Here is a 26,472-nt window from a genome sequence, read left to right on the forward strand (position 1 = left end):
TACCTCCATGATAGCTACGCACTTAGTATAAGGTAGCTGTTGTCATAATTATTGTGACTGTTGAGTAGTCTATATAAGATTATACTACATTTTAAAAAATCCAATCCCCTAAGGGGGGAAAAATCCCCTACTAAGGGTTATTTCTAATTTTTTAAAAACTTTTTATTTTAAAATAATTACAGATTCACAGGAAGTTGCAAAAACTGTACAGAGAAGTCCTGTGTGCGCTATCTCCAGTTTCTCCGATGGTGACATCTTACATAACTATGGTACAATAGCAAAACCAGGGAAATGACATTGCTATCATCTACAGTTTACTCAGATTTTGCCAGTTTCACATGTACTAATTTGTGTATGTGAGTGTATACTATTCAGTGCAATTTTATCGCGTGTGTGGATTCATATAACCAGCACCACAATCAAGATACAGAACTTTCCACAAAGATCTCTGGTGCTACTCCTTTATGGTCATACCCACATCCTCTCTTTTGTTTTTCCCTCCCCTTCCCTAATTTCTGGCAACCACTAACCTCATCTTCATTTCTATAATTTTGTCATTTCAAGAATGTTATATAAGTGGAATAATGTAGTATATAACTTTATAAGCTTGGCTATTTTCACTCAGTATAACGCCCTAAGGTCCATACAAGCTACAAGTTGCTGTATTATCAATAGTTCATTTCTTTTCATAGCTGAGTAGTACTTTTTCCATTGTATGCATATGCTTAGCCATTTACCTGTTAAAGGACACTCGGGTTGTTTCCAGCATTTGGCTACTGCAAATAAAGCTGTTCTGAACAGTTGTGCAGAGGGTTTTGTCTGGACTTATGTTTTCATTTTCTGGGATAAATGCGCAAGAGTACAACCGCTGGGTCGTTTGGTAACTGCGTGCTTAGTTTTACTTAAAAAACTGCCAAACTATTTCCAGGGTGCCAGTACCATTTTACATTACCAGCAGTAATACATGAAAGACGCAGTTTCTCTGCATCCTCACAAGCATCTGATACTTTCAGTATTTTTTATTTTAGCTGTTCTGATAGCTGTGGTGAAACCCTGGTGGTGTAGTGGTTAAGAGTTTGGCTGCTAACCAAGAGGTTGGCAGTTCGAATCCACCAGGTGCTCCTTGGAAACCCTGTGGGGCAGTTCTTCTCTGTCCTATAGGGTCACTATGAGTTGAAATCAACTCAATGGGTTTGGCTTAGTTTTTGTTTTTAATAGGTACATAGTGATATCTTATCATGGTTTTCATTTGCATTTCCTTAATGGCTAATGATGTTGAATATCTGTTTCTAATTTTTTAGATGATAAACAATGCTCCAATGGATGTCTTTATTTGGATAAATTTTAGGTTTTTAAATTAATTTCTACCGACGAATTCCTCAAAGTGGGATTGCTGGATATGTAGATTAAAAAAAAAAAAAAAGTTGAAACATAATACCAAATTGCCCTCCAGAAAAGAATCAATTTATACTCCCATCAGCAGCATATGAATTGCTCAGCTTTTTAAGTATACCTAACACTCTCCCTACCTCTGCCAGGGTATTAAGATGAAACTTTTGGCCAATACACTTCCCACTATCTAGCAAATAAAATACAATACAAATGAAGTCACCCAAACTCTTAATAGAGCAGAAAATGAACCAACTAAGATACTCTCTCCAAGGATATCCCACATTCAAACACACATTTAACATTTTCATCAAACACATTATGAAAAAAGAAAAGCCATTTACCTTTATGGGCAATATGACACAGATCTTCTTGCATTTTGGAAAACTCTGACGAGGTTTCAGAGCCATCAGAATAATTTTTCTCTTCTCCAAAATCTAGCGTTGATAAATTAGGATTGGAGGAGTGCAGTCTTAGTGGGCCAGAAGGAGGCTTAGGGACCTAAAGTGACACCAAATGCAGATATTTCTTTTCAATTGCAAGTTACTTAGACTGTTTACTTGGTTCTAAGTATGGAGAGTGGAGCCCTGGTGGTGAAGTGGTTAAGAACTCAGGCTGCTAACCAAAAGGTCAGCAGTTCAAATCCACCAGCCGCTCCTTGGGAACCCTATGGGGCAGTTCTACTCTGTCCTATGGGCTTGCTATGAGTCGGAATGGACTCAATGGTAAGTTTTTTTTTTTTTTTAAAGAATGGAGAGTAGTAAGAGAAGAATGTTTTGTAACTAAGGCTTTCTACTGACTGATACCTATTTACAAGACAAAGAAATGAAAAATCAGGAAAACACTTTCCAAAGCTACTTGAGAAAAAAAAATGGGTGAGAAATCATATATTCTTTTGGAAATTACAGGAGCATTAAGGCTATAGGCGGAAAATGATAGCCAAAGATGCCAGGCTCTTTTTCATTTAATACCCAATTTCTTCCTCTTGGCAAAATCATCCACATCTAGGCTGCTAAAGGTGCACTGGTTTAAAAATGGTTTTCTCTATTTTCACCTGGAACATCTACAAAACAAAGTGACTTCTTAGGTATTTGTACATGAAATACTCTTTACTTTAAAATCATTTAAGGTCAACCCATAAAGTGCTTTGAACCAAAGAGTACATAACAGTGTATCAGATTATTTATGTGAACACTGATGTTTAATTTTGACTCTGACATGCTGCAATTGAACAGGAAAAGGCCAAGCCAAAAATCTTGGCCACTGGCTTAGCTGGACACAGGGAAAGACAGCCGCTTGTGTGACACAGGGAACCTCCAATGGGAGGTTGGGAGGTTGGAGACAGGAGGCAAAAGGGGGTCTGCACAAGGCCCTGCTCCCAGACTCAGGCCAGGGGGCTCAGGGATGATAAACCCACTGAGCGTCAGCAGAAGAGGTGAGTCAGAGCACACAGCCACAGCAGCCACAAGCAAGGCCAAGGCTCAAGCAGGGAAGAAGGCAAGCTAAACACCAAAGAAGGGGAAACCAGAAGTCCTGCCAATGGCTGTAGCCTTCCAAGTTTATGCCATTTTTCCCTTAGAAAATATTTTCTCCCCTACCCAATATCCATGACACGCTTATTCTATTATCTAGAAAATCTAAGTGATTGAATTCATCTCTCTGCACAGGATATTTATGAAGAATGGTCCATTCTCCTCTGAGTAAAGGTAGTCCCCAGCATGTGGTGTGCAGAGCAGGGCCAATGAAGAAGCTAGCCTACTGGGAAAAGCAATGGTTACCTGCAGCGTTCCTTTAGCATCTTTGCCAATAGCTCTGGACCGCCACCTCCTGTGCGATCTTTTTTCCTTTTTGGGACTTTCAAAAGCTCCACCCTTTTTTCAAAACAGGAAAGAGAGCACAGACAGTAAGGTCCTCCAAACCAATAGGGATAAATGCACTCGAGGTGAGTATCTCCATTTCCTCGAGTTTGGCTGAAGCAACCAACCAGACAACATCCCACTGTTAGTCAAAGGCTAGGGAGGAGAACAGAAAGCAGAAGGAGGCCAGGATGCAAACAGAAGAGGAATCTGGCTCACCTGGATGGCGTTGATAGCTGGTGCTGAATACGTCCGGTGTAGAACATCCATATTTTGTAGGAGCTGGCTCATTTCCGCCAGACAGGAGTGACAGTGCGCCAAGTCTGGGGGAGAAAGAGAAGAGCGCTCGTAACTCTCCACCAGCAAAATGCAGAAGGTGGATGCACGGACACTTATCTGGCAAGCGGGTTTTACTATGTTGGGTGCCAGCTATTTTTCTTTTTTATCTGTATTTGATTTTACATTTGTAAGAACAGGAAATTTTACTTTTTTTTTTTTTTTACTAGAGCAACAGTTAGAGTGAGTGGTTAAAAGCATGGATCTGGATCCAGATGGCCTCAGTTTGAATTCACTTACTTAGCTATGAATCTTGGGCAAATTATTTACTTAGCTATGAATCTTGGGCAAATTATATAGCTTCTCTGTGCCTCAGTTTCCTCATCTGGAAAATGGGGATAATGATTGCACCTAGCACATAGGACAGTTATGAGAGTTAATGACTTGGTATACCAGAGTGCTTAGAAAGGTGCCTGGCACACAGTAAGTATTAAATATATCAGCTATCATTAGCATCACTGTGATTACTGATCTTGCCGCAAGAGGCTGCCATTATTGGCTTGTAAGGATTCAATACACACTAAATGGATAAAACCAGAAGGAGATTGTATAGGTATCTAAGGATACCTTTGTCTACCATGGACATGTGTGAGGAGGATGATGATCCTCTGAGGGCTGCCAAGTGACCTGAGAGAACCTAAGACTGTTCTCTGACCAGTTCCTAGGTCACTAACTCAACAAAGAGTCCAGAGTTTGCTAGTCACTGCACACGTGCAGTTGTTTCAGCTGAGGGATCAAGGCACAAATGCCTTAAGATACTCACTGCCGTCAAGTGGATTCTGACTCATAACAACTCTGCAGGACAGAGGAGAACTGCCCCCATAGGGGTTCTAAGGCTGTAATCTTTACAGAAGCAGACTGCCACATCTTTCTCCTGAGGAGTGGCTGGTGGGTTGGAACCGTTGACCCTTTGGTTGGTAGTCGAGTGCTTAACCGCTGTGCCACCAGGGCTCCTATGCCTTAGGACAGTGACTCTCAATTTTTAGTGTCATTCAGAAGCACCTGGAGAACTCGTTGAAACACAGATCCCTGGGCTTCAGCCCCAGTTTCTCATTCAGTATATCTGGGGAGAGCCCAAGAGTGGGCATGCCTAACAAGTTCACTGGCCATGCTGCAGGTGCGGGGACCACGCTTTGAGAATCACTGCTTCAAGATGTCACTTGATGAAGTTCACGAGTGACAGTTATTTGGGGTGCAATAATATTTGCATATTATTCAAAAGGAGAAAATGCAATTTTCAAGGCTACCACCTGGCATCTTTCTTATTAGTGCTTCACAATCTCGGCTACACATTAGAATCAGTTGGAAAAAATTTTTAAATTGCATATGCTCAAGTCCCAGACAATCAAATCAAAGCACTCTCCACCCCTATTGGTGATTTCCTTTGTTTTAGTTCTCCAGGTGATTCTTAGCTAATTAAGGCTGAGAACAGCTGAGCTTCATCGAGAACAGCATGAGCACCATATGGACCGCTGGCTCCATACCAGAATCACCGGGGAAACTTTGGAAAATTCATGATGCCAGGGCTCCACCCAGACCAATTTAAATAAATTCTTTGGGAGTGGGGCCTGGGCATGGATGTTTTAAAAATCTTTTTTTTTCGGTGTTTTTAATGTGTAGTTAGAGTTGAGAACACCTGTTTTACAGGGAATCTCCCTTTGGTTTGCCTACTCATTTCTAGAATAGTGATTCTCAATCTTGGACATGCACCAGAATCATTTCTGGCACTGAGAAAATACAGAGAGATGTCCAGACCCCACCTCTAGAGACGGTGATTTAGTAGTCCTGTGTGGAAATCAGACATTGGTACTTACGATAAAAAGGAAAGAATTGAAAAGAAGAGAAAAGAAAAGCTTTCCACACGTACACCCAGATGGTGGCATAAAGCTCTACAACCAGTGTCTTGCGTTGATCATGAGTTCAATCTCAATAAAGGAGAACAATGAGTAGGTATGCAGACGAAGGAAGATAAAGAATACAAATTCATTTACGGTGTAAGAGCCAAGTCAGTTCAGTTTAAGAGCTGTGGGGAAAAGCACACGTTTCAAGTCACTCTACCTTTCGAGCATTTTTCCATGTCCTCCGAAGACTGTAACCACAATGGAACTCGTGTCTCCCCACCACAAGAAAATGACAAATTGCTTCCGGTTTGAAATGCATTCTGCTTTGATATACTGCTGCGCTGTTCCACAGACAACAAAAGCACATGACAAATGAAAACAGAGTCCAGAGGGAACACTTCAAGGTAAAGATAACAAAGTGGCCTAGTCATCAACGGAAGCCATCTGCCTCTAATGAGGAAGGAGTCTCTGGTAAGGCACTCCGCAAGAAACCCTAAGATCTCAGGCTGTTACCCCAGCTTAGCCACACCAGGCTAGAAGGCCTTGGGCTGCAGTCCTTGTCTTCTTCTCTGTCAAATGATAGTAATACCAAAACAATGATGTAAATGGTTAGAAATATTTTACAATTCTACATGGCTATAAACACACTTATTGCATTGTACAACCAGATAAGAAAACCGAAATCAAACTGTTAAGAGAAAGCCAGAGCATTTGGAGGCATTATACTTCTCCTTGAACGCTATTTTTCAGTTATTGGACTGCACGTAATATATCCTTACCTGGTCCTGATTCTGACTAATTGGGCAAATACAACTAACTAAATACTATCTCAAAGCTTTTGCCGCTCCTCCCCCAAAACCCTTCCTTCCTCAGACACAGCCTCCCAGATGAGACTCCCCCACATGAAGGCACCCCCTCCTTTTAGAGTCATGATTACCTTCCTACTTGAAATGGAGTCAAGCGTCCCAGATGCAGAGTCTGTGACAGTGGATCCGGAGAATAAGTGATTCACTTCGCGTGGAAACATCGCAATTTCATTTTGACGGTACATTCTGTGATGACGGAGTTTGGATACCCATTCATCAAAGCCATCTTCTGACTTCACCTAAAATGTGTTAAATTCAAAGGAAGAAACATGAAAATCAGTCACTTCAGGTACAATTATTCATCAAATTGAGGTCACTCCTGACCTCCTGTCTTTTTATATTGGCACATGTACCATTATTGTTTGTTGTCATAGTCAGCTCCAACTCATGGCGGCCCCACATACAACAGAACGAAGTACTACATGGTCCTGCGCCATCGTGACAATTGTTGATACGTGCGAGTCCACTGTTGTGGCTACTGTTGCATTAACCTTCCAACACAGGGGCTCATCTTCCAGCACCATAACCCATTGTCATCGAGTTGATTCCAACTCATAGTGACCCTATAGGACAGGGTAGAACTGTTCCATAGGTTTCAAAGGAGCGGCTGCTGGATTTGAACTGCCAACCTTTTGGCTAGTAGCCAAACACTTAACCATTGCACCAGCACTATATCAGACAATATTTTGTTGTGATCTATATGGATTTCATTGGATAATTTTTAGAAGTAGACTGCCAGGCCTTTCTTCCTAGTCTGTCTTAGTCTGAAAGCTCTACCAAAACTTATCCACTACGGGTGACCCTGCTGTTATTTGACATACCGGTAGCATACTTCCAGTATCACAGCAACATGCAAGCCACCACAGTATGAAAAACTGACAAGTGGTGGTTGGCACATATAGAAATGTAGACATATCATCTCATTCACTTGTTTTACATTTTTGTGGTCTATGGGGGAAAGTGTGAGGAGGAAGTAAAAAGTAAAAAGGTCTTCATTAAGTATATATTTATGCTATCTATGCAAAAATCCAGTTGTTTACTGTACGAGTTACGTTAACAGATAAACTGAAATTTATTCTTATCTTTCCCTTAAAGCATTTCCAAGTTCCCTGGTCCCAGTGTCTCCTATCCCTACAGAAAATACTAACACCATTTTTCTTTTTCAACTCTTTAATTAATTCAGATTTTACAGATCAATCTTCTCTGAACTGGAATGGATTAGTAAATTCTTCCTAAAATATTTAACCCTGTTAATCTTCTTTGACAAAGAATACATCATGAAGAAGTCATGTTAATGAAGGTGAAAGTTATTTAAAAGAACATTTCTCCTGCTCTCAGAAAAAGGAAAAAAAAAAAAATCTGAGAAAATATCAGTGATTTTCACAATTTTATATATACACACAAACTTTTACCTAGCCTTTCCAGAGATGGGTGCTTATCAATATCTAATTTTCATGAAGAATAATGTCTGTAACTAGTAAAAATATTACATTATAAGAGATTTCAAAAATTCATAAAAGTACTAAAAAGAATAAGCACTTATGTATCACAGACATTTCTTAATAGTCAACATTTTTTTGTGTGTGCATGAGTGTGTGCCAATATATTTGAAGTGAAAAAATGATAGATACCTATATGTGAAGAGATAAAAAAAATCAGTTGCCATTGAGTAGATTCTGACTCATCGTCGTCCCATGTGTGCAGAGCAGAACTGCTCCATATGGTTTTCAAGGCTGTGGTCTTTTGGAAGCAGATCTCCAGGCCTGTCTTCCGAGGCACCTCTGGGTGGGTTCCACTTGGAACCTTCGGTTAGTAGCTGAGCCCTTAACCATTTACATCCACCAGGGACTTCTATATTAAAAGGCAGACTCATGAAACTGCAATTTAAAATATTCTGAAAGGATGTATGGTAGGTTAACTTCCAAGAAGTCAAATCTTGGTCAATCTTGTTAAAATCTTTACTAATGCTACAGCCGAGAGCAACAATGTGGAAAAAAAATGTCAGTGGCATCTTCCTTTTTGAAATGTTATGTTGGCTTTTATGATTGTTTTGTTGATTAACAGAAGTACACACAAGACTTAAAACCCTCCAGGTACTACTTTTACCAGAAGATACAATAAAAATAGACACATCTATTTGTCTCCTTAAATTAAGTTCTTGAAACATATTTTATTTCCCAGACATGTTTAATCAGAATTTTATAGGAATCTTGATATAAACTGTATCATCCTTTATACTAACCCAGTCCAAGAAGTGAATGCCCAAAGCACTCATTTTGACTCTTTATTGGTTAAACGAGGTAGAAGAATCAAAGCACTTTGTAAAATAAATGACTAGCAGGCCCTTAGCTAGTTACAGGACTGTACACTAGTTATAGGACACTTAACCTCTCTGCTGCCTAGGCCCTTCAGCCATAAAATAAGAGAATGGGAATAGACTGCCCACATTTAAAAATTTTGGGTCTCTGGGACTATTAACTAGAACTCTCAGATGACTACACTTGCTTATACTTAACAATCATAGCTATGTTCAGAAGCAAAGAAAGAACGTAAAGTGAGCCAACACAGAGAAATGCTATTTTTATTAAGACAGCAGGATTCAATGTATTTTAAGGCATTCAAGTTTTTCTTTTTTTTTTTAATTAGGAGTTAATCATTGTGTTATTCTCTTAACTAAAACAGTTCATAAATGAGAACCCATTATTCCCTGACCATGTCAAAAAACAGAGCCAAGAGTCATTGGAAGTAGGTGGACAAATAACCAAAACTGCTCTAGAGGAGATTGACCGTTGGAACAAGAGAAGTATTCTTCCTTAAATCTCTCTCTTTTTTTTTTTTTTTTAAAGATTACATCAGTCATTCTCAGCCAAGGGTGATTTTGCCCTCAGGGGATATGTGGCAACATCTGTAGACATTTTGTTTGTCACCACTGGGGAGGAGGGGTGATACTGGCATCTAGTGGGTAGACACCGGGGGTGCCACTAATCATCCTACATTGCACAGGGTGGACCCACACAACAAAGAAGTACCCAGCCTGAAAGGCCAGTAATGCTGAGGTCGAGACACCCTGTTTTACAAAGTAAACTACACCCACAGGTACAGGGGCTTAAGTTAGGAAACAACGGATTTGACTGTCTTGCCCAGCCAATCAACCACATGTATGTTTTAAGCATGTGTTATCCAAGTACCACACACATGCCATGGAGAAGACAGGGACCTGTTAAAACATGGAGCTCATATGCTCTTGATTTTATTTTCCCAAGCCTCAGGCTCTGCTTCCAATACCCCAAGTAATTTGTCTTTACAATTCTCTAGAAAAGAATCTTAATATTTTCTAAATTTCTTTTTTTTTAAATAATATTTTACTGTGTTTTTGATGAAAGTTTACACAGCAAATTAGGTTCCCATTTGACAATTTCTATACAAATTGTTCAGTGACATTAGCTACATTTTTTACAATGTGTCAACATTCTCTTTAATTGCGTTCTGGCTGTTCTGTTTCCATTCTCAATTTCTAACATTCAGGTACCACCTAATAATCATATATAATAACTAAATTTACCGACCTTACTGGGGACCAGGTATCATGCCAAGTTCTCTATATGTTGCTCTACAAGGTTAGCACTGTAATTATTCCCATTTGTCAGGTGAGAAAGCTGAGACTTTCAGAGATTAAATAATATGCCAAAGGTCAATAGCCAGTGAACAGCCAATTCAAGATCTGAACTAGATCCATATCTCCAAAGCTCATGCTTCATGCTTTTAACTATCTATACCACCACCAAGGGGCCCTGGTGGTGCAGTGGTTAAGCGCTCGACTGCAAACTGAAATTTGGCGGCAGTTGAACACACCAGCCACTCCAGTGGAGAAAGATGTGGCAATTTGCTTGCATAAACACTCATAGCCTCTGGAAACCCTATGGGCAGTTTTACTCTGTCCTTAAGGCCACTATGAGTTGGAATTGACTCGACGGCACAGGTTTGGTTTGGTTTTATACCACCACCTAACAAACAATGACAACCACCTGTGGGAGAGAGAGAGTAAAAAGGATAAACAGCTTTGAGAGGTACTATTTGGAGATACACACTTGAGGGAAAAAATTCCTGATATTTCATTGTAATACGAAAATCTTAATGAAATCCCTATACAGTTAGCTGGGGATGTAAGATAGGGCTCTGCAGACTCAACATGGTAAGTATTATATTGTATATCAGGGGACATATTTTAACCTATGGTAAATGGTTCTTAAGCAAGGATGTTACTGCCTGGGGGAGAGGTAGTATTTATAAACAAGAAGATATTTTTGTTCCTAATTGGTATTACAATCACTCAGGGGAAGTGGGGAGAGGTGCTACTGGCATTTAGGGTATGCAGGGACAGAGATACTCAGTCTTCAGCAATGTGACAAACAGTTCTTCACAATGAAGAATCATCCCATCCAAATACCAACAGTGTCCATTACTAAATACTGGCAATGAAGATCTTCTCCTATGTTGACCAAGTATTTGGAAATATTCAAAAGGCATCACAAATGGCTAAAAAATGTGGACGGCACGTCCTTACCTGTATAATAACTGACAACCTCTGCCCAACACAAACAGAGCCCAGCACAACAGGAGACAGCGCCTGGGAAGCAACCTCACCTTCAGATGGTAGATGTGCTCCTCGGTATCAAGATCGATGCACTTTGATGACTTCTTCACAGACATCACCGAGAGCCCAACGTCAATGCAGCCATGCAGCTTCTCTCTCTCTATCTGCAGAGGCACCAAGAGGGCTACTTGAGAATCATGGTGTTAAAAATAAGAGTAACATCCTGGACACTCCTTTCCTCTACCCATACTTTCCATAGCCACTAACAGTAAACACAGTAACTAGTATTTATCAAGCACTTAGTGTGAACCAGTACTGGGTTAAGTGCTGTACATATCTTATTTAATCTGTGAAGAAGCCTTATCCCCATTTTACAGATGAGGAGACCAAGGCACAGAGAAGCCAAGTAACAAGGAGTTTACACAGCCACTAAGTGAGGAAGTCAGAATGTGAACCCATGCAGTTATGACTCGAATGGCAGTCAAATAACTGCTTAACACTGCTGCCGGCCATTTAATTAGTTTCTGGTATCTAAATTCATTTAACGTCACTTAAAAAGGAGAACACAGGCTAGAAGCTAAGAGAAGCTAGAAGAGGAAGAAATCGAGAGAAGTGCCGAGTGAGGGAAGGGCCCCTACAATGGGTAGGACTGAAGGCCAATCCAGGAATGGATTACCCAATACACAAGGTACACACAGGCTTAGTTGTGCTTACTTTAGTAATCAAAGATGTGGTGAAACCCACGTAAAACTGTGCACTACAGATTAATAAGTAAACATAATTAAGCCTGTGCATACCTTGCTTACTGGTTAATCTGCCCCCGTGCCAATCAGAACCGTCATGAGCAGACTGTCTGGTCTTAATGATAGGGGAACTCTCTATCTCCTTCACCCCAGGGCCTTCTCCTTGATCAAACTCTAGAAACGTGGCAGTGACACTGGCTCCATGTTTTGTTTCTGTTAGTTACCTGTGAGGATGTCTTCTCTCACCCAGAGAACCCCTTAGCACAACCCTAAAACCAGAACAGACCCTTGGATACCCAGTGGGTCTTGGAAGGAGCTCCCATACCTCTATCTGACGGCTGAACTAAGCTACCTAGCATCCAGAGCTAGAACAATGGACAGCAGGCACTGCTGTTCCATGTGAAGGAACGACCAGAAGTGGAAGCCCCAAATGTACACAATCTCACCCTTGAGCTGACAACCATTAGCACCTCAGAATTCTTCAACAGCATGCTGGATAAACAAGAAGACTTACATCAGTTTGGCTCTTGGCATATTTCAAGATTCCTTTGTCCAGATAGAAGAATCTCTGTAGGGGAGAAAATTTAACACTTTAAGATGTCCCATTTTAATGTCCTTTGCTTGGTCTCAAATTTCAACCTCGAATTAAATGTAGGTGTCCAAGAACCTAGTACTGAGTAGGGTGACATGGGTGCAAATAAACGCAGGCCAATGTCTCACCTTGTGCCAGCCCTTTAAGGGCCACTTCCTCTTTTTCAGCAGGAATCCCTTCTGAATTGGTGGCTCCTGAGTGTAATTCATCTCTCCCCTCAGTCCTTCCACAACTTCCCAGCTGTCCTGTTCCAAAAAAAAGTTCATGCTAAATGGCTATCTTTAAAGCAATAATAACGTTAAGAAGCGCCTCATCCTATCAGTAAATTCATCCAAAATAGTGAGCCTGACTGGATTTGTTGGAGAGAAGAAATTCAAATTGAATTTCTATATAGACCCTGGACTTTATAGAGTTAATGCTAGAATTCAGTGCCATCAAAATTTGATTTTTATTTTCTTTTATTCAAAAACTCCCTGTTAGTAGGAAACGTTTCTCTTTGGTGCTGAGACCTTGACAATCACAGCTAAAGGTAAAGAGTTAGACCATAAGCTCTATTTTTGTTCCCACTGACATCATCACAGCAGTTACCGTTTACTCACCACTGAACTTCAGTCTGAATTTTGACCAAATGCTATGGACACCAGGATGGAAGCTGGGTGTCAGGGATGTGGGGGAGGCGCTTAAGAACTGGCTGAAAATATGAGCATGAACGCAAGTTAGTCAACATGACAACTTGCTCAAAATATTGGTTGAACCTGAATATCTTCAAATTCTAGGTATTTAAATACTGGAAATCACGAAGCATCAAAAGGAAGGTTTTACAACAATCATTTTCACTATTTTCCCAGAGGTTTTGGTTTTTTTCTCCCTTTCTTTTCTTTCAAAAACTTTTTTTTTTTTTTGCCAATCATTATTTACTGAGCTGTTTGTAATTTTGAACAGGTAAAATAGTTGTTACAAATAATCCTCAATTGTTGGCTATTTAGGTCTGTTCAAATAGCTGAAAAAAGAATTTAAATTTAAAAAAGAATAAATGTATCAGCGGTTACCAGGGGCGGGAGACAAAGGCAAAGGCGGAGCGTTTTTTACAAAGCAGTGAGCGGCTGTTTATCATGACGGGAAACTTGGCAATGATTATGGGCGGCGGATACACACCATGATTAATGTAATTGATAGCACTAAATTGTACACCTGAATAATGTTGAGCTGGTAAATGTTATATCACAAATATTTTTACAACGATTAAAAAGAATGAAAACTTTCACTTAAAGCACAGTAAAAATTATTTTAAAAAAATGAAAAAGAAAAACACTAAAAAATTTTGAAATGTTATTTTTAAAAGCTTAAATGTAAATCATCGAAATGTACTCCAAGGTAGACCGTGACTGCCAGTATTTCAGTGACTGGGATAAATACTTATTTTTATTATTTAAAAATTTTTTACCGAGATATAACATACATGACATGACAAATCTCAAGAGTATAACTCAATGAATTTAAATACATACATGCTCATTAACTACTATCCAGATCAAGATACAACACAGGGTAGTTAACCTTTAACAAACATGTCACTTTGGCCAAGATTTCATGTTGACTGACTTGCTCTTAGTCAAACCTGCAGCCTGAGGGCAGGTGATTCAGGCAGAACCCAAAGGCAATGAGTTACAGGCAGGAAGTATGCAGCTGCACCAGGGGGTAAAAGGCAGCTAAACTCAGGTCCCAGGACACAGATTGTCTAATAGTGAGGGCACGGGATCTGCAGGGATTTCTGGGTGCTCTAGCTGGGCTTCTGTGTTGTTCTTGAGTTCAATACGTCAAACCCACCTGGTAACAAGAAACTTTTCGTAGTTTAGCAACTGAAATCTTTATATGAGGATGCTGGCAGATCTGCCTCAGATCTGATGGCACTTTACTGTTAACAGAATTAAAAGTATGTTCCAGAGTTTTGAAAGCAGTGGAACTCCAATATCTGGAGTTGTGAAAGGCTTTTCTTCAATGAAAGAAAAGCTAAAGTTGGAAAAAAGATTCAGCTTTTAAATTAGGGGACTTTCCATAGAAAGACAGCAATGTTGAGTGAATTTTTTTAATATACTAGTAATGATTGTCATAATATACCATAGACTGCCAGAAGAACAAATGTGTCTTGAAAGAAGTACAGCCAGAATGTTCCTTAGAAGCAAATACGGCAAGGCTTCATCTCATGTACTTTGGATATGATACCAAGAGGGACCAGTCCCGGGAGAGGGACATAATGCTTGGTAAAATAGAGGGTCATGGAAAAAGAGGAAAGCCCTCAACAAGATAGACTGATACAGTGGCTGCAACAATGCGTTCAAACATAACAACGATCGTGAGGATGGTACAGGACTGGGCCATATTTCGTTCTGTTGTACATAGGGTTGCCATAAGTTGGAACCAACTCAACAGCATCTACCTAACAACAACAATTATTCAAAGTCATTTGACTACCCCCAGAAAATAAATGGAGAGTGCATATTATTAAATGATGAGAGGCCACTCCCAAAAAAATTCTGCACCTATTTATTTCATCTCAGAAAGTCATTCCTCAGAATATGAAGTGTTTTACATGTCTAAATTTTAACGTAACGAATCTTTAAGGCCATCAAGTTAAAAACAGCACTTTCCTTCATCAGGCTTTCTTCAGAGGAAAGTATTATTTCATCTTACCTTTCCAATGGCTCGTGACTTACTTATAATAATATACGTGAGATGTTATTTTCCCTACTGGACAATAGGCACCTTGAGGATATAAAGGGTTCTTGTTCACTTCTGATTTCCTGACAATGTCTAACCTGCTGCCCTGTGAATAGTATGCATCCTATTGGCAAATGAATAAACTTAATCCTGGTATAAGGCTGCAAAAAAAAAAGATTTATGTTCTTGGAATACCATTAACTGACGTGCATTTGACATGAGCCTACTATCTTTGGGCCAAATCACTATTTCAAAATTAAATGCAAACTAGAGACTACATCATCCTGAGACCAGAAGAACTAGATGGTGCCCGGCCACAACCAATGACTGCCCTGACAGGGAGCACAACAGAGAACCCCTGAGGGAGCAGGAGAACAGTGGGTTGCAGACCCCAAATTCTCATAAAAAGAACAGACTTAATGGTCTGACTAAGGCTAGAAGAATCCCAGAGGTCATGGTCCCCAAACCTTCTGTTGGCCCAGGGCAGGAACCATTCCCGAAGACAACTCATCAGACATGGATTGGACTGGACAATGGGTTGGAGAAAGATGCTGATGAGGAGTGAGCTATTTGCATCAGGAGGACACTTCAGACTATGTTGGCATCTCCTGTCTGGAGGGGAGATGGGAGGGTAGAGGGGGTTGGAAATTGGCAAAACGGTCACGAAAGGAGACACTGGAAGGAGGGAGCGGGCTGTCTCATTGAGGGAGAGTAAGTGGGAGTATGTAGTAAGGTGTATATAAGTTTATATGTGAGAAACTGACTTGATTTGTAAACTTTCACTTAAAGCACAATAAAAATTATTTTAATAAAATTAAATGCAACTTTAGGTGTCAGTGAGTTTATGTTAATGGGGAAGAGGGTGAGAATGGTTGCACAACTTGAAAAATGTAATCAACGTCACTGAATTGTACGTGTAGAAGGTTGAATTGGTGTATTTTTTGCTGTGTATATTCTCAACAACAAAATAATTTTTTTTTTTTTTTTAAATTAAATGCAATATACCCATGGTTGTGAAGGGGGGAAGGTGTTGTTGTTATCTCTGTTAAACAAAAATCCAAGGTGCAAAATCCTCTGGAAAGTACTCTTAGTGGATCAGGCCTTTCAATTCATTTGTTTTATGACTCCCAAGCAGAAGGGAACCTGCAGAGTACGAACACTAGACAACCATGTCCATCTGCTCAATACATTCAATTGTCCCAGATGCAAATACCAAGTGGGATTAGGCACTATTGCACACTTTATGAAATTGAGAAAAAAAAAGGGGGGGGGGGGATGAGATCATACCTATAGTTTAAAAGGAAACAAGAATTAATCTCAAAAGTGTCTCAGGGATTCATGTTAGAATTAGATTTCTCCTGAACTCCTGACACACAGTACATTCCTACCAACAAGCCAAGGTAGAGAGCAGGGAATGACATGGGTCTTTTTGGCCCTAAGGTAAATAAGCCAAAAAGAGTTTGTATTTTTTCTACAAAATATACCCCCCCCCCTTTTTTTTATCTTCTAGCTGTACTCAGAACTTTTAAACTGTTACCAGGTTGAAAAGGCCAGATTTGAAGTATTCAGGAAACTGAAGCGTCTCCTTGACTCAGGAAGAAGGCATAGCAGCTGACTCCTCTTAGGGGCTAGGCAGCCAATTCTCCCCCTCCCAACTTCCCTGTCACCGTCCTTGAGTCATCTACTGACACCTGAGGGCCGTCGTCGGCACCCTCTCCCTCGGTGTCATCCAGGCCAGTTGTTTTCAGTGGGGGGTCATACTGTTGTACTGCTCCCCGTGAGGCATTGTAGAATCTTGGGAGCACTTTTTTTTAATTAATTTTTTTTTTATTGTGCGTTAAGTAAAAGTTTACAAATCAAGTCAGTCTCTCATACAAAAATTTATATACACCTTGCCATGTACTCCTAGCTGCTCTCCCCCTAATAAGGCAGCACACTCCTTCTCTCCACCCTGTATTCCCCGTGTCCATTCAGCCAGCTCCTGTCCCCTTCTGCCTTCTCATCTCCCCTCCAGACAGGAGCTGCCCACATAGTCTCATGTGTCTATTTGAGCCAAGAAGCTCACTCCTCACCAGTATCATTTTCTATCCCTTAGTCCAGTCCAATCCCTGTCTGGGGTCCTTCTACTCTCAGTCAAACCATTAAGTCTGGTCTTTTTATGAGAATTTGAGGTCTGCACCCCACTGTTCTCCTGCTCCATCAGGATTCTCTGTTGTGTTCCCTGTCAGGGCAGTCATCAGTTGTAGCCAAGCACCATCTAGCTCTTCTGGCCTCAGGCTGATGTAGTCTTTGGTTTATGTGGCCCCTTCTGCCTCTTGGGCTCATATTTACCTTGTATCTTTGCTGTTCTTCATTCTCCTTTGCTCTAGGTGAGTTGAGACCAATTGATGCATCTTAGATGGCCACTTACTAGCATTTAAGATTTGGGGACACTTTTGATTGTCACAATGATAGGAGTGTCTCTGGCATCTAATGGCTGGGAGCCAGGGATGTTAGATGTTCCGCAGTGTGCCAGTCTTACACAATGAAATAGTTGTCCTGCATCCAGCAAGACTTTCCCAAAGTGCCACCCGGCATTTTTATAGGTGAAAAACTGCTTATAATTACTTGAGCATAGAACTAAACTCTGTTTCACACATATACCAAAGTTTGTTTTGTTTTTTTTTTAAGCTGATGATGTAGATTTATTTGACGTGGAATGATGTTCATGACATGTTGACAAGTAAAAAGAACAAGTATTACACAGTATGTATGCATATATATTTATAAATAATAATGCATATATATTTATATAATGTTTGCATATATTATATGCTCTCATTTTTATTTAAAGCCTTCTCTATCTAAGCGCATGTATATGCATAGATAAAACCAGAAGGATAGATATCAAATTGACAAAAAATATTAACAGTAGTTATCTTGGGATGTTGGGATTTGAGGGTTTTTTTGGGTTAAATTTATATAAATTATCTTTATTTTCTGAATCACTTGAAATAGGCATATATGAAAAACTGCAAATTATTTTCCGCTTTTGGTTTTAAAAAAAGCTTTTGGTGAAATTGAGAAATTTTTCCTTTAAAGATTTCATTTCCTTCTTTTAAAAAAGTATTCTTTCCTCACTCTGCTCACTTTAGCATAACAAACTAGCAGATTTTTTTTTTATTGTGCTTTAGATGGTTTACAGAGCAAATTAGTTCCTCATTAAACAAAACACATTGTTTTGTGACACTGGTTGCCAGCCCCACAACATGTCAACACTCTCCCCTTCTCGACCTTGGGTTCTCCAAGCCCCCTCTTGCCTTCTTGTCCTTGCCCCTGGGCTCGTGTGCCCATTTAGTCTTGTTTTGTTTAACGAACCTGTCTAATCTTTGGCTGAAGGATGAACCTCAGTAGTGACTTCAGTACTGAGCTATAAGGGTGTCTGGGGGCCAGACTCTCGGGGTTTCTCCAGTCTCTGTCAGAAATTCTGGTCTTTATTTGTAAGTTAGAATTTTCTTCTACATTTATTTCCAGCTCTAACCAGAACCCTCTATTGTGATCCCTGTCAGAGCAGTCAGTGGTGATAGCCAGGCACCATCTAGTTGTGCTGGACTCAGTCTGGTGGAGACTGTGGCAGTTGTAGTCCATTAGTCCTTTGGACTAATCTTTCCCTTGTGTCTTTAGGTTTCTTCATTCTCCCTTGCTCCAGACAAGGTAGGACCAGTGGAGTATCTCAGATGGCTGCTCCCAAGCTTTTAAGACCCTGGATGCTACACAACAAAGTAGAGTGCAGAACATATTCTTTATAAACTATGTTATGCCAATTAAGTTTAAACTAGCAGCTTTTAAAGTAAAAAAACAAGTGACTATTCCACATGTTACCTTGGTACATGATTTTAGACAACTGCACTAAGTTATAGTTGAAGTTCACATCACTCAGCTTGTGTGAAGTCCTCCCCAAAGGTAAGGGAATTGGTACAATTTGCAGGTCGGCCTGGCAGACTGGAAAGAGAAGTGCAGCTTCATAGTGGTTGCATAGTTCCATCCACAGAAGTGGTGTGTGAGTTTTCCCAAGGGCCCTGCAGGGCACTCAGGACTTTAAGAAAACCTGCTCCAGCACAGGTCCCATTGGCTCTGTCCTAACTCAGGACAGAAGCGTGCTCCTGACTCCACTGTTCCCACCTAGAATTCTAAGGTGCAAGTCGGTGCTGGTGGCAGTTGTGGCGACTATGGTATCCAAAGTATTTCTCTGCAAATGCAACTATTGAATAACTGAGGGAAGACTGTACTTTGCTCTCTTTGGAAATTTACCAAGCATTGCCTACCATTTTAGAGAATCACATGCGCATGCCACCTGTGATATGAGTTATTAATACAACCCACTTTTATCAGTTCATAATAGCAGCTGTTGCATTCTATGTACAGTTGTATCTGACCACTTCATTATGTTTTCTGGTGTGGCTGTGTCTGGGCTCTTATGTACTGAAATATATTTTTTAATATTAATCATTTTCTTTACATTTCTCCTTCATAGTACATAGGACAGTATGTTGATATTTTTAAATTTATGTGTGTACATAGATTAAATTAATAATGAATTTCATTTGAAGAGCTTAAAGGAGTCATTTGGAGTCCCTGGGTGGTATAAAAAGCTAATGCGATTGGTTGCTAACTCAAAGATTTGAGGGCACTCTGAGGCAATTTGCAAGAAAAGTCTAGTAATTTACTTCCGAAAAATCAGCCACTGACAACACTACAGAGCACAGTTAGCATGAGTTAGAATCAACTTGATGGCAACTGGTTTGAGGAGTCATTAAAATATCAGTTATAATTAAGGGGACATTGGTATGATGGGGTTAAGAATCATGGACGAACTTGGAACAAATTCAATGTATTGTTGCAGAAAGAATGACAGGCCAGGACATAGTGTCTGTAAAATCACTTTGAAAACTATAAGGTCTTTAATGGTTTCTTACAAGTAAGTCCTGTTGATTCCATCTTCAAAAGATATATGTCCCTTTCTCTCTATTCCTAGCCACCACCCTAACCGAGGCTCTCATCAAACCTCATGTCCCAAGACTCCCCACTTTTACTGAAGTCAACTATCATTTATAGGCTCTCATGCTGTCCTACCCTCCATGCAATATAAAATAGACTATGACATAATGTTTGTCTTCATTTTCCCTTCTGTGATTTGTCTTGTCACAGCCTTCAGGAATCTTCCCTTAATCTCTTCCACCCATAAACATCCTTCAGGACTTTGGTTTGGATTCTACCGCCCTCCATAAAATTCTTGAATTATCCACAGCACATTTATCACGTATTCCTGTAAACTATAAAAGTATTACTGTTCATTACCAGATCATTTAGTGCTTAATTACAAACTCATGATTTTCTTTTTTCCTCCAGTGCCTTAGTCTTTTCTCTCCAGTTGGTTGGAGAAACCATCTTTCAATTTATTTAGAACCCCAACAAAGTGCTAAGTATATAGCAGAAACTAAAAACATTCTCCTGGGTTTATTTGTTGTTGTGGTCTCAAATCAAGAAATAGATGAAGTTCTCAAATCAAGCAAATGGCACTGGGTAGCTGACTAACAAGGGGATACTGAGCCACATTTCAGTACTGGGTGCTATTTAAAATACCTAAGAATAGTGCCTCAGGAAATGCTATTCAGTGGGGTAGATTAAAACAGTAGTAATGTACAACAGTTGGAAAACACTTCTTAGCTCCATGAGAGAAGGAATCTTTTCTGTCTTGAACAGTGTACGGAAACTTGTTGCCATTGAGTCAATTCCAACTCACAGAGACTCTATAGGCCAGAGTAGAACTGCCCCATAAGGTTTCCAAGCAGCGGCTGGTGGATTTGAACTGCCGACCTTTTGGTTAGCAGCCTGAACTCTTAACCACTGCACTGCCAGGGCTCCTGAATAGTGCACAATGCTCAATAAATACGTTGAATGAATTAATGAAGCAATTACAATAGCTAACATTTATTAAGCCTCCACCACCAACAACAATATTTGTTAGGTAATATGCCAAACACCTTACTTTCATTATTACACTTAATCCTTACACAATCCTATGAGGTCAGTATTATGCTTATACTTATTTTTTTCAATAAGGAAACTGAGAAACGGAGAATTAAATAACTTACCCAAGGTTATAAAGTTACCAGATGGTAAAGCTGCCTGACTGCAGAACTTACATTTTTAATCATTCTGCTACATATTTTAGCACACTGTATATTTTACTATAAATTAAATATGTAAGTTCTGATGACAGACAAGGAGCAAATTCCACGGGGGAGGGTAGAGGCAGTGGTGGTGAGTATATCCAGGAAGAAGCCGAGATCCTGCAGCAAGCTGAAGGAGTTAAGAAGCACTACCCAAGAGTCCCTGGTCGTGCAAACAATTAAGTGCTTGATTACCAGCTGAAAGGCTGGTGGTTGGAACCCACCCAGAGGCGCCTCAGAAGACAAGTCCTGGTGATCTGCTTCCAAAGGGTCACATCCTTGAAACCTTATGGAACAGTTCTACTCTGTACGCATGGGGTCATCCTGAGTAGGAACTGACTCGAGGGCAACTGGCCGGCTGGTTAGTTCCACCAAAGAGGGGCCAAAAAATTCAGCCTGTGCATTTTAATGCCTCCAATTCTTTGCTCATTAGCTTTTTCTATCTGCAATGCCTGACCCATCTACTTGTCAGCCTGGCAAATTCTCATTTAGTCCCCTCAACCAGATGGACTGGCACAGTGGCTGCAACAATGGGCTCAAACATAGCAACCCCTCTCCCTCTAGGCAGGAATTCTCTCCCTTTCCTGAAGGCAGTCAGCACTTACACAAACCTCAGTGATTGCTTACACTTACGTCGTCTGCCTCCCTGCCAGAAAGTCGGGTCAGTAAGGACAGGGTCTGTGTCTTATTTATTATAATCTTGCTCCCTGGGACATGTTGTTATTGTGGGTTGCCATCAAGCTGATTCTGACTCAAGGTGACCCCATGCGTTACAGAGTACAACTGCTCCATAGGGTTTTCTTGGCGGTAATCTTAACAGAAGCAGGTCGCCAGGCCTTTCTACTTTACCAAGGATGTTGTCCTTCTGTAGGAACCTAAAGCAAAAAAAAACCCAAACCCGTTGCCATCAAGTTGATTCCAACTCATAACGACCCTATAGGACAGAGCAGAACTGCTCTAGGGTTTCCAAGGAGCAGCTGGTAGATTCAAACTGCCAACTTTTTGGTTAGCAGCCCAGCGCTTAACCACTAATCTCTAGGGACCTAAAACCAAAAAAAAAACAAACCTGCTGCCGTCGAGTCAATTCCGACTCATAGCGACCCTATACAACAGAGTAGAACTGCCCCACAGAGTTTCCGAGGAGCACCTGCCCTAAATAAATACTTACTAAATGAATAAGTCTAAGGAGCAAGGCGGGGTATAAAAAGGGCCCACAGGGCCCCTCAGGGTAAGCGGCTTTAATAATGTGTGCTGGACTGGAATGACTTGGTATTCAGCACAGAAAAAACACAGATGCTGGTTTCTCTTGGCTAAAGGGATCAGGCCTCAGAGAGCGGCTCCCTCTGTCCTGCACATACTTGGTGACCCTGCAATAGGATACGTACCTTGAGCTGGATATCCGAGATGCAAGTACAGGGAGGACTTGGGCCCCCAGGGAGATCCAAGCCCTGCTGACTTAGTCCAACCCAGTCCAGCTGAGCTCCCACCCTGTGGGGTGTGAAGCTTAAACCTCAGGTGGAGAGAGAAATAAGACAAGGTCTAGGAGGAGCTGCTGCTGCTGACGGTTTTTGCTTAAGTGAAGACAGTCTGGCACCGTCATCTGGCATTAAATTCAGTCTGTTTTACTGAATGTCTAAAAAGTGCCAAATATAGAAAGCTGCTTTGTGGATGGAAAGGCAGCTAAGCATTTACTCATGCTCACAAGCTGGCCAAGTTCATTTCCATATTGCTGAGTGCAGGGATTGGAAGCACTTTCCTCCAGCACAGCTGTTTCCACAGTGCACATCTCTGCACCTCGCAGAGGCTGAATTCTAAGACACTGCCATTGCAGTGATAGCAGTAATAGAAAACCATCTAAGCTTTCGTTCTTCCTACAGTTGAAGGGGGTTGTGGAAGGGTGTTTGTGGACGCCTCTATCTGGCATGACTGGAGAGTGGGTTGTTGCAATGACTTATTTAATCTGTTTATCAGGTTTTTTAAAAATTATAAGGAAATAAACTAACAAACAAACAAAAAACTCACTACCGTCGAGTCGATTCTGACTCCTAGCGACACTAGAGGACAAAGTAGAACTACCCCATAAGGTTTCCAAGGCTGTAATCTTTATAGAGGCAGGCTGCCACATCTTTCTCCCACAGAGCGGCTGGAGGGTTCAAACCTCCAACTTTTCAATTAGCAGCTGAGCGCTTTAACCACTGTGCAGCCAGGGTTCCCACAAGGAAATACCTAGCATTAAATTAGGTGGGATGGAATTTAACCTGTCCTGAATGGTTGTAAAGGCATCTGTGGTCTTCGAAAGCCACAGGGTGATCAATAGCATCTTTTGTGATTGTGCTCTGGGCACTTGGAAATACTTGTCAATAGATTTCCGATAAATAAAACGACAGCTTTAACTGGATGTCAGACCAATTCTGTACTTATATTTCAATCGTGGAAGGTTGGAGTTGTAGTTTCTTGTTCTTTCCTTCTCAAATAAGACTTTTTGAGAACCAGCAGGCCTGATAGCAGCAGCAATTAAAAGAAGAAGAAAAGAAACTATAGGGGATCACACTGACAACAGCAACTTGAGAGATTAGATAGGAAGCTTGTGGGGGAGGGGGCAGTGAGTTTATGTTACTGGGGGAGGAACAATCGGGAAAAGGAGGGTGAGAACGATTGCACAACTTGAAGAATGTAATCAATGTCACTGGATTGTACAAGCAGAAATTGTTGACTTGGTGTATGGTTTGCTGTGTACAGGAGCCCTGGTGGCGCAGTAGTTAAGGGTTCAGCTGCTAACCAAAAGGTCAGCAGTTTGAATCCACCAGCTGCTCCTTGGGGCAGTTCTACTCTGTCCTATAGGGTCACTATGAGTTGGAATAGATTTGACGGCAATGTATTTTTTTGGGGGGGGCGGGGGGCGGGAGGCTGCTGTGTATATTTTCAAGAACAATTAAAAAAAGAAGAAAAGAGAGGGTAAAGGAGTGTAGGTGATCTAATGTAGTACTTCTCAAACTGAAATGTGCATCCCAATCACCCTGGATCTTGTCAAACTGCAGATTCCAATTCAGTGGGTCTAGGGTCAGAATAGACTCGACGGCAGTGGGTTTTTTGAGGGTGAGGCCCGAGATTCTGCAGTGAGGCCACTGCTGCTTGACCATGTGCCCACTTGAGTAGCCACGTTCTAAGACATCGGGCTGTCTTGAAGAATTGGGATTTGACTTGGTAGGCTCCAGAGCAAAACCAGAACTAAAGGTGGGAGTTATAAGGCCCTGGATTCCAGCTCTGCATAAAGGACAAATTGTCTGACTATCTAATAATCAGTGCTATGAAAAATGACAGGGACTGTACACCAATGTTTGCTGCAGCATTATTCACAATAGCCAAGAAGTGGATACAACCCAAATGTCCATCAACTAATGAATGGATAAAAACAATGTGTCATATCTATACAATGGAATATTATTCAGCCATAAAAAGGAATGAAGTTCTGATGTATGCTATGATATGGATAAACCTTGAAAACACGTTCAGACACAAAAGGACAAACATTGCATGATCCTACTTACATGAAATGTCTGGAATAGGCAAATTCGTAGAGACACCAAGTAGATTAGAGGTTAGCAGGGGCCGGGGGTAGAAGAGGATGGGGAGGTACTGCTTAACGGGTACAGAGTTCCTGCTTGGGGTGATTAAAAACTTTCAGAAGTAGATAGTGGTGAAGGTAGTTCACAACACTGCGAATATGATTAATGCTATTGAACTGTCCACTTAAAAATAGTTAAAATGCCAAATTTTATGCTGTACAGGTAGTCCCTGACTTGCGGCATATTACAGTTACAAGAAACTACACTAATGACTGTTCTTATCATTAGTAACGTACTACATACAATGTCGCAGCATGAAATTTGCTGATGTTATCATTCTCAAACATTCAATTTTATGATTTACTGCTCAAAACACTGCTGTATAGATTCAGTTTTCTAAACTAAATCATGGGCTTCAGTTGCTTGAAAACATGGACCCAAAAGCTGATCACTTTGCTAAAGTCAACAGGGAGATTCAGGGAGCAGTGAGATGTTATCACGAGATACATCAAGAAAAAAGAAAAGGACCATACAGACAGCTCTTACTAATTTTGGGACTAGAAACACCATCCCCATTCCTGGGAATAACCCAGATGATCCAGAACCTTCCACAAGTGGAGTTAGTACTACAACTGACAAAATGCCAATCTCCTCTGACACTTTTTCATCATCAGAGTAAATTTTTATGATCTGTGTATTTTTTTATGTATGTCTGCATGTATTAAAGCATATCTCTAAGAAAAATAAAGATAAGATTTATAAAGATACTGATAATAAAAGGTGATAATAATAAAAACTAAAAAAAACCCCAAGGTATTCAAGTTACATCAGAACTGATTTATGATGGGATTGTTGAAACGGAAGACTGCCTTAAGTCGGGGACTACCTGTATATATTTTACCAAAATTACTAAAAAAAACAAAAAAAATGACATGGGCTGCACTATGGTAGAGGAGGTTCCCTCGTCGCTGTTGTGCTCAGCCAGAAGTGCTGCAGACGGGAGTCCGAGACTAGGAGGGGGTCAGAACAAGTGAGTTGTGAGATGTCATCCAAATCTTATATCATAAACTTATGTCATATTAAACAGTGCTTTAGCTTCAGTCTAGTAACTTCAGGTACGGTCTAAGTGAAAAGATTAAAGAAACAAAAGAAGACTCTACAATGAGGAGCCCATCTAGAATCTGAAAACTAAGTGAGAAGTGGCGTCATGGCCTGCCAACCGTCCCTGTACTTCTCCCTCCACACAGGGAGTTGTAGCTCCTCAACCCTACTCCGGTGGTAGGGAATCGAATACCCAGATAATACAGGCCTCACAATGTTTAAGTCTTAATGACTTGGGTAGTCACAGACCAAAAACACTGGTACCTTAATTACTTAGGTAATAGGAGTACATGTGCCCAGTCTTTGGGGTGAACTGTCGAGAAGGCACAGGAAGTGAGGGGAAGAACAGGGGAATCATTGCCAGCAGGTGGTACTGTCAATGCTGAAAAAAACACGTGAGCTGTCACCAGCTTTGTTGGTGGCTCCACCTGAAGTCGAATCCACCAGGTGCTCCTTGGAAACTCTATGGGGTAGTTCTACTCTGTCCTATATGGTCGCTGTGAGTTGGAATCAACTCAATGGCGACCCATTTAGTGTTTTTTAATGGGTTTGGCATGTTTTCAGCGCCTCATATGCATTTGTAGGTCATTACTTTTGTGTTAAACATCTCCCTAATTATATGTAAGCCCTTTAAGGCGTGAACAGCATTTTTCTCTCC

The 26,472-nt window shown here is 40.8% G+C and overlaps 1 protein-coding gene across 4 annotated transcripts in view; it reads right to left on the bottom strand.

Annotated features, from left to right (window-relative positions):
• The window catches only part of OSBPL3 (oxysterol binding protein like 3), a 217,753-nt gene that overhangs the window by 66,701 nt on the left and 124,580 nt on the right, over positions 1 to 26,472 (bottom strand). For 2 of the 4 annotated variants that reach the window (XM_049894802.1, XM_049894799.1), the window contains exons 3-10: positions 12,346 to 12,462; positions 12,140 to 12,193; positions 10,933 to 11,046; positions 6,360 to 6,527; positions 5,640 to 5,763; positions 3,465 to 3,568; positions 3,168 to 3,260; positions 1,734 to 1,890 (exon numbers count right to left, since the gene is read on the bottom strand). In XM_049894802.1, coding sequence (XP_049750759.1) covers positions 1,734 to 1,890; positions 3,168 to 3,260; positions 3,465 to 3,568; positions 5,640 to 5,763; positions 6,360 to 6,527; positions 10,933 to 11,046; positions 12,140 to 12,193; positions 12,346 to 12,462 — 931 coding nt within the window. The remainder of the gene's footprint in view (positions 1 to 1,733; positions 1,891 to 3,167; positions 3,261 to 3,464; positions 3,569 to 5,639; positions 5,764 to 6,359; positions 6,528 to 10,932; positions 11,047 to 12,139; positions 12,194 to 12,345; positions 12,463 to 26,472) is intronic. The other 2 variants (XM_049894803.1, XM_049894801.1) reach the window with 1 other exon arrangement.

Source organism: Elephas maximus, chromosome 8 (genome assembly GCF_024166365.1).
Source record: "Elephas maximus indicus isolate mEleMax1 chromosome 8, mEleMax1 primary haplotype, whole genome shotgun sequence".
Taxonomy (NCBI): domain Eukaryota; kingdom Metazoa; phylum Chordata; class Mammalia; order Proboscidea; family Elephantidae; genus Elephas; species Elephas maximus.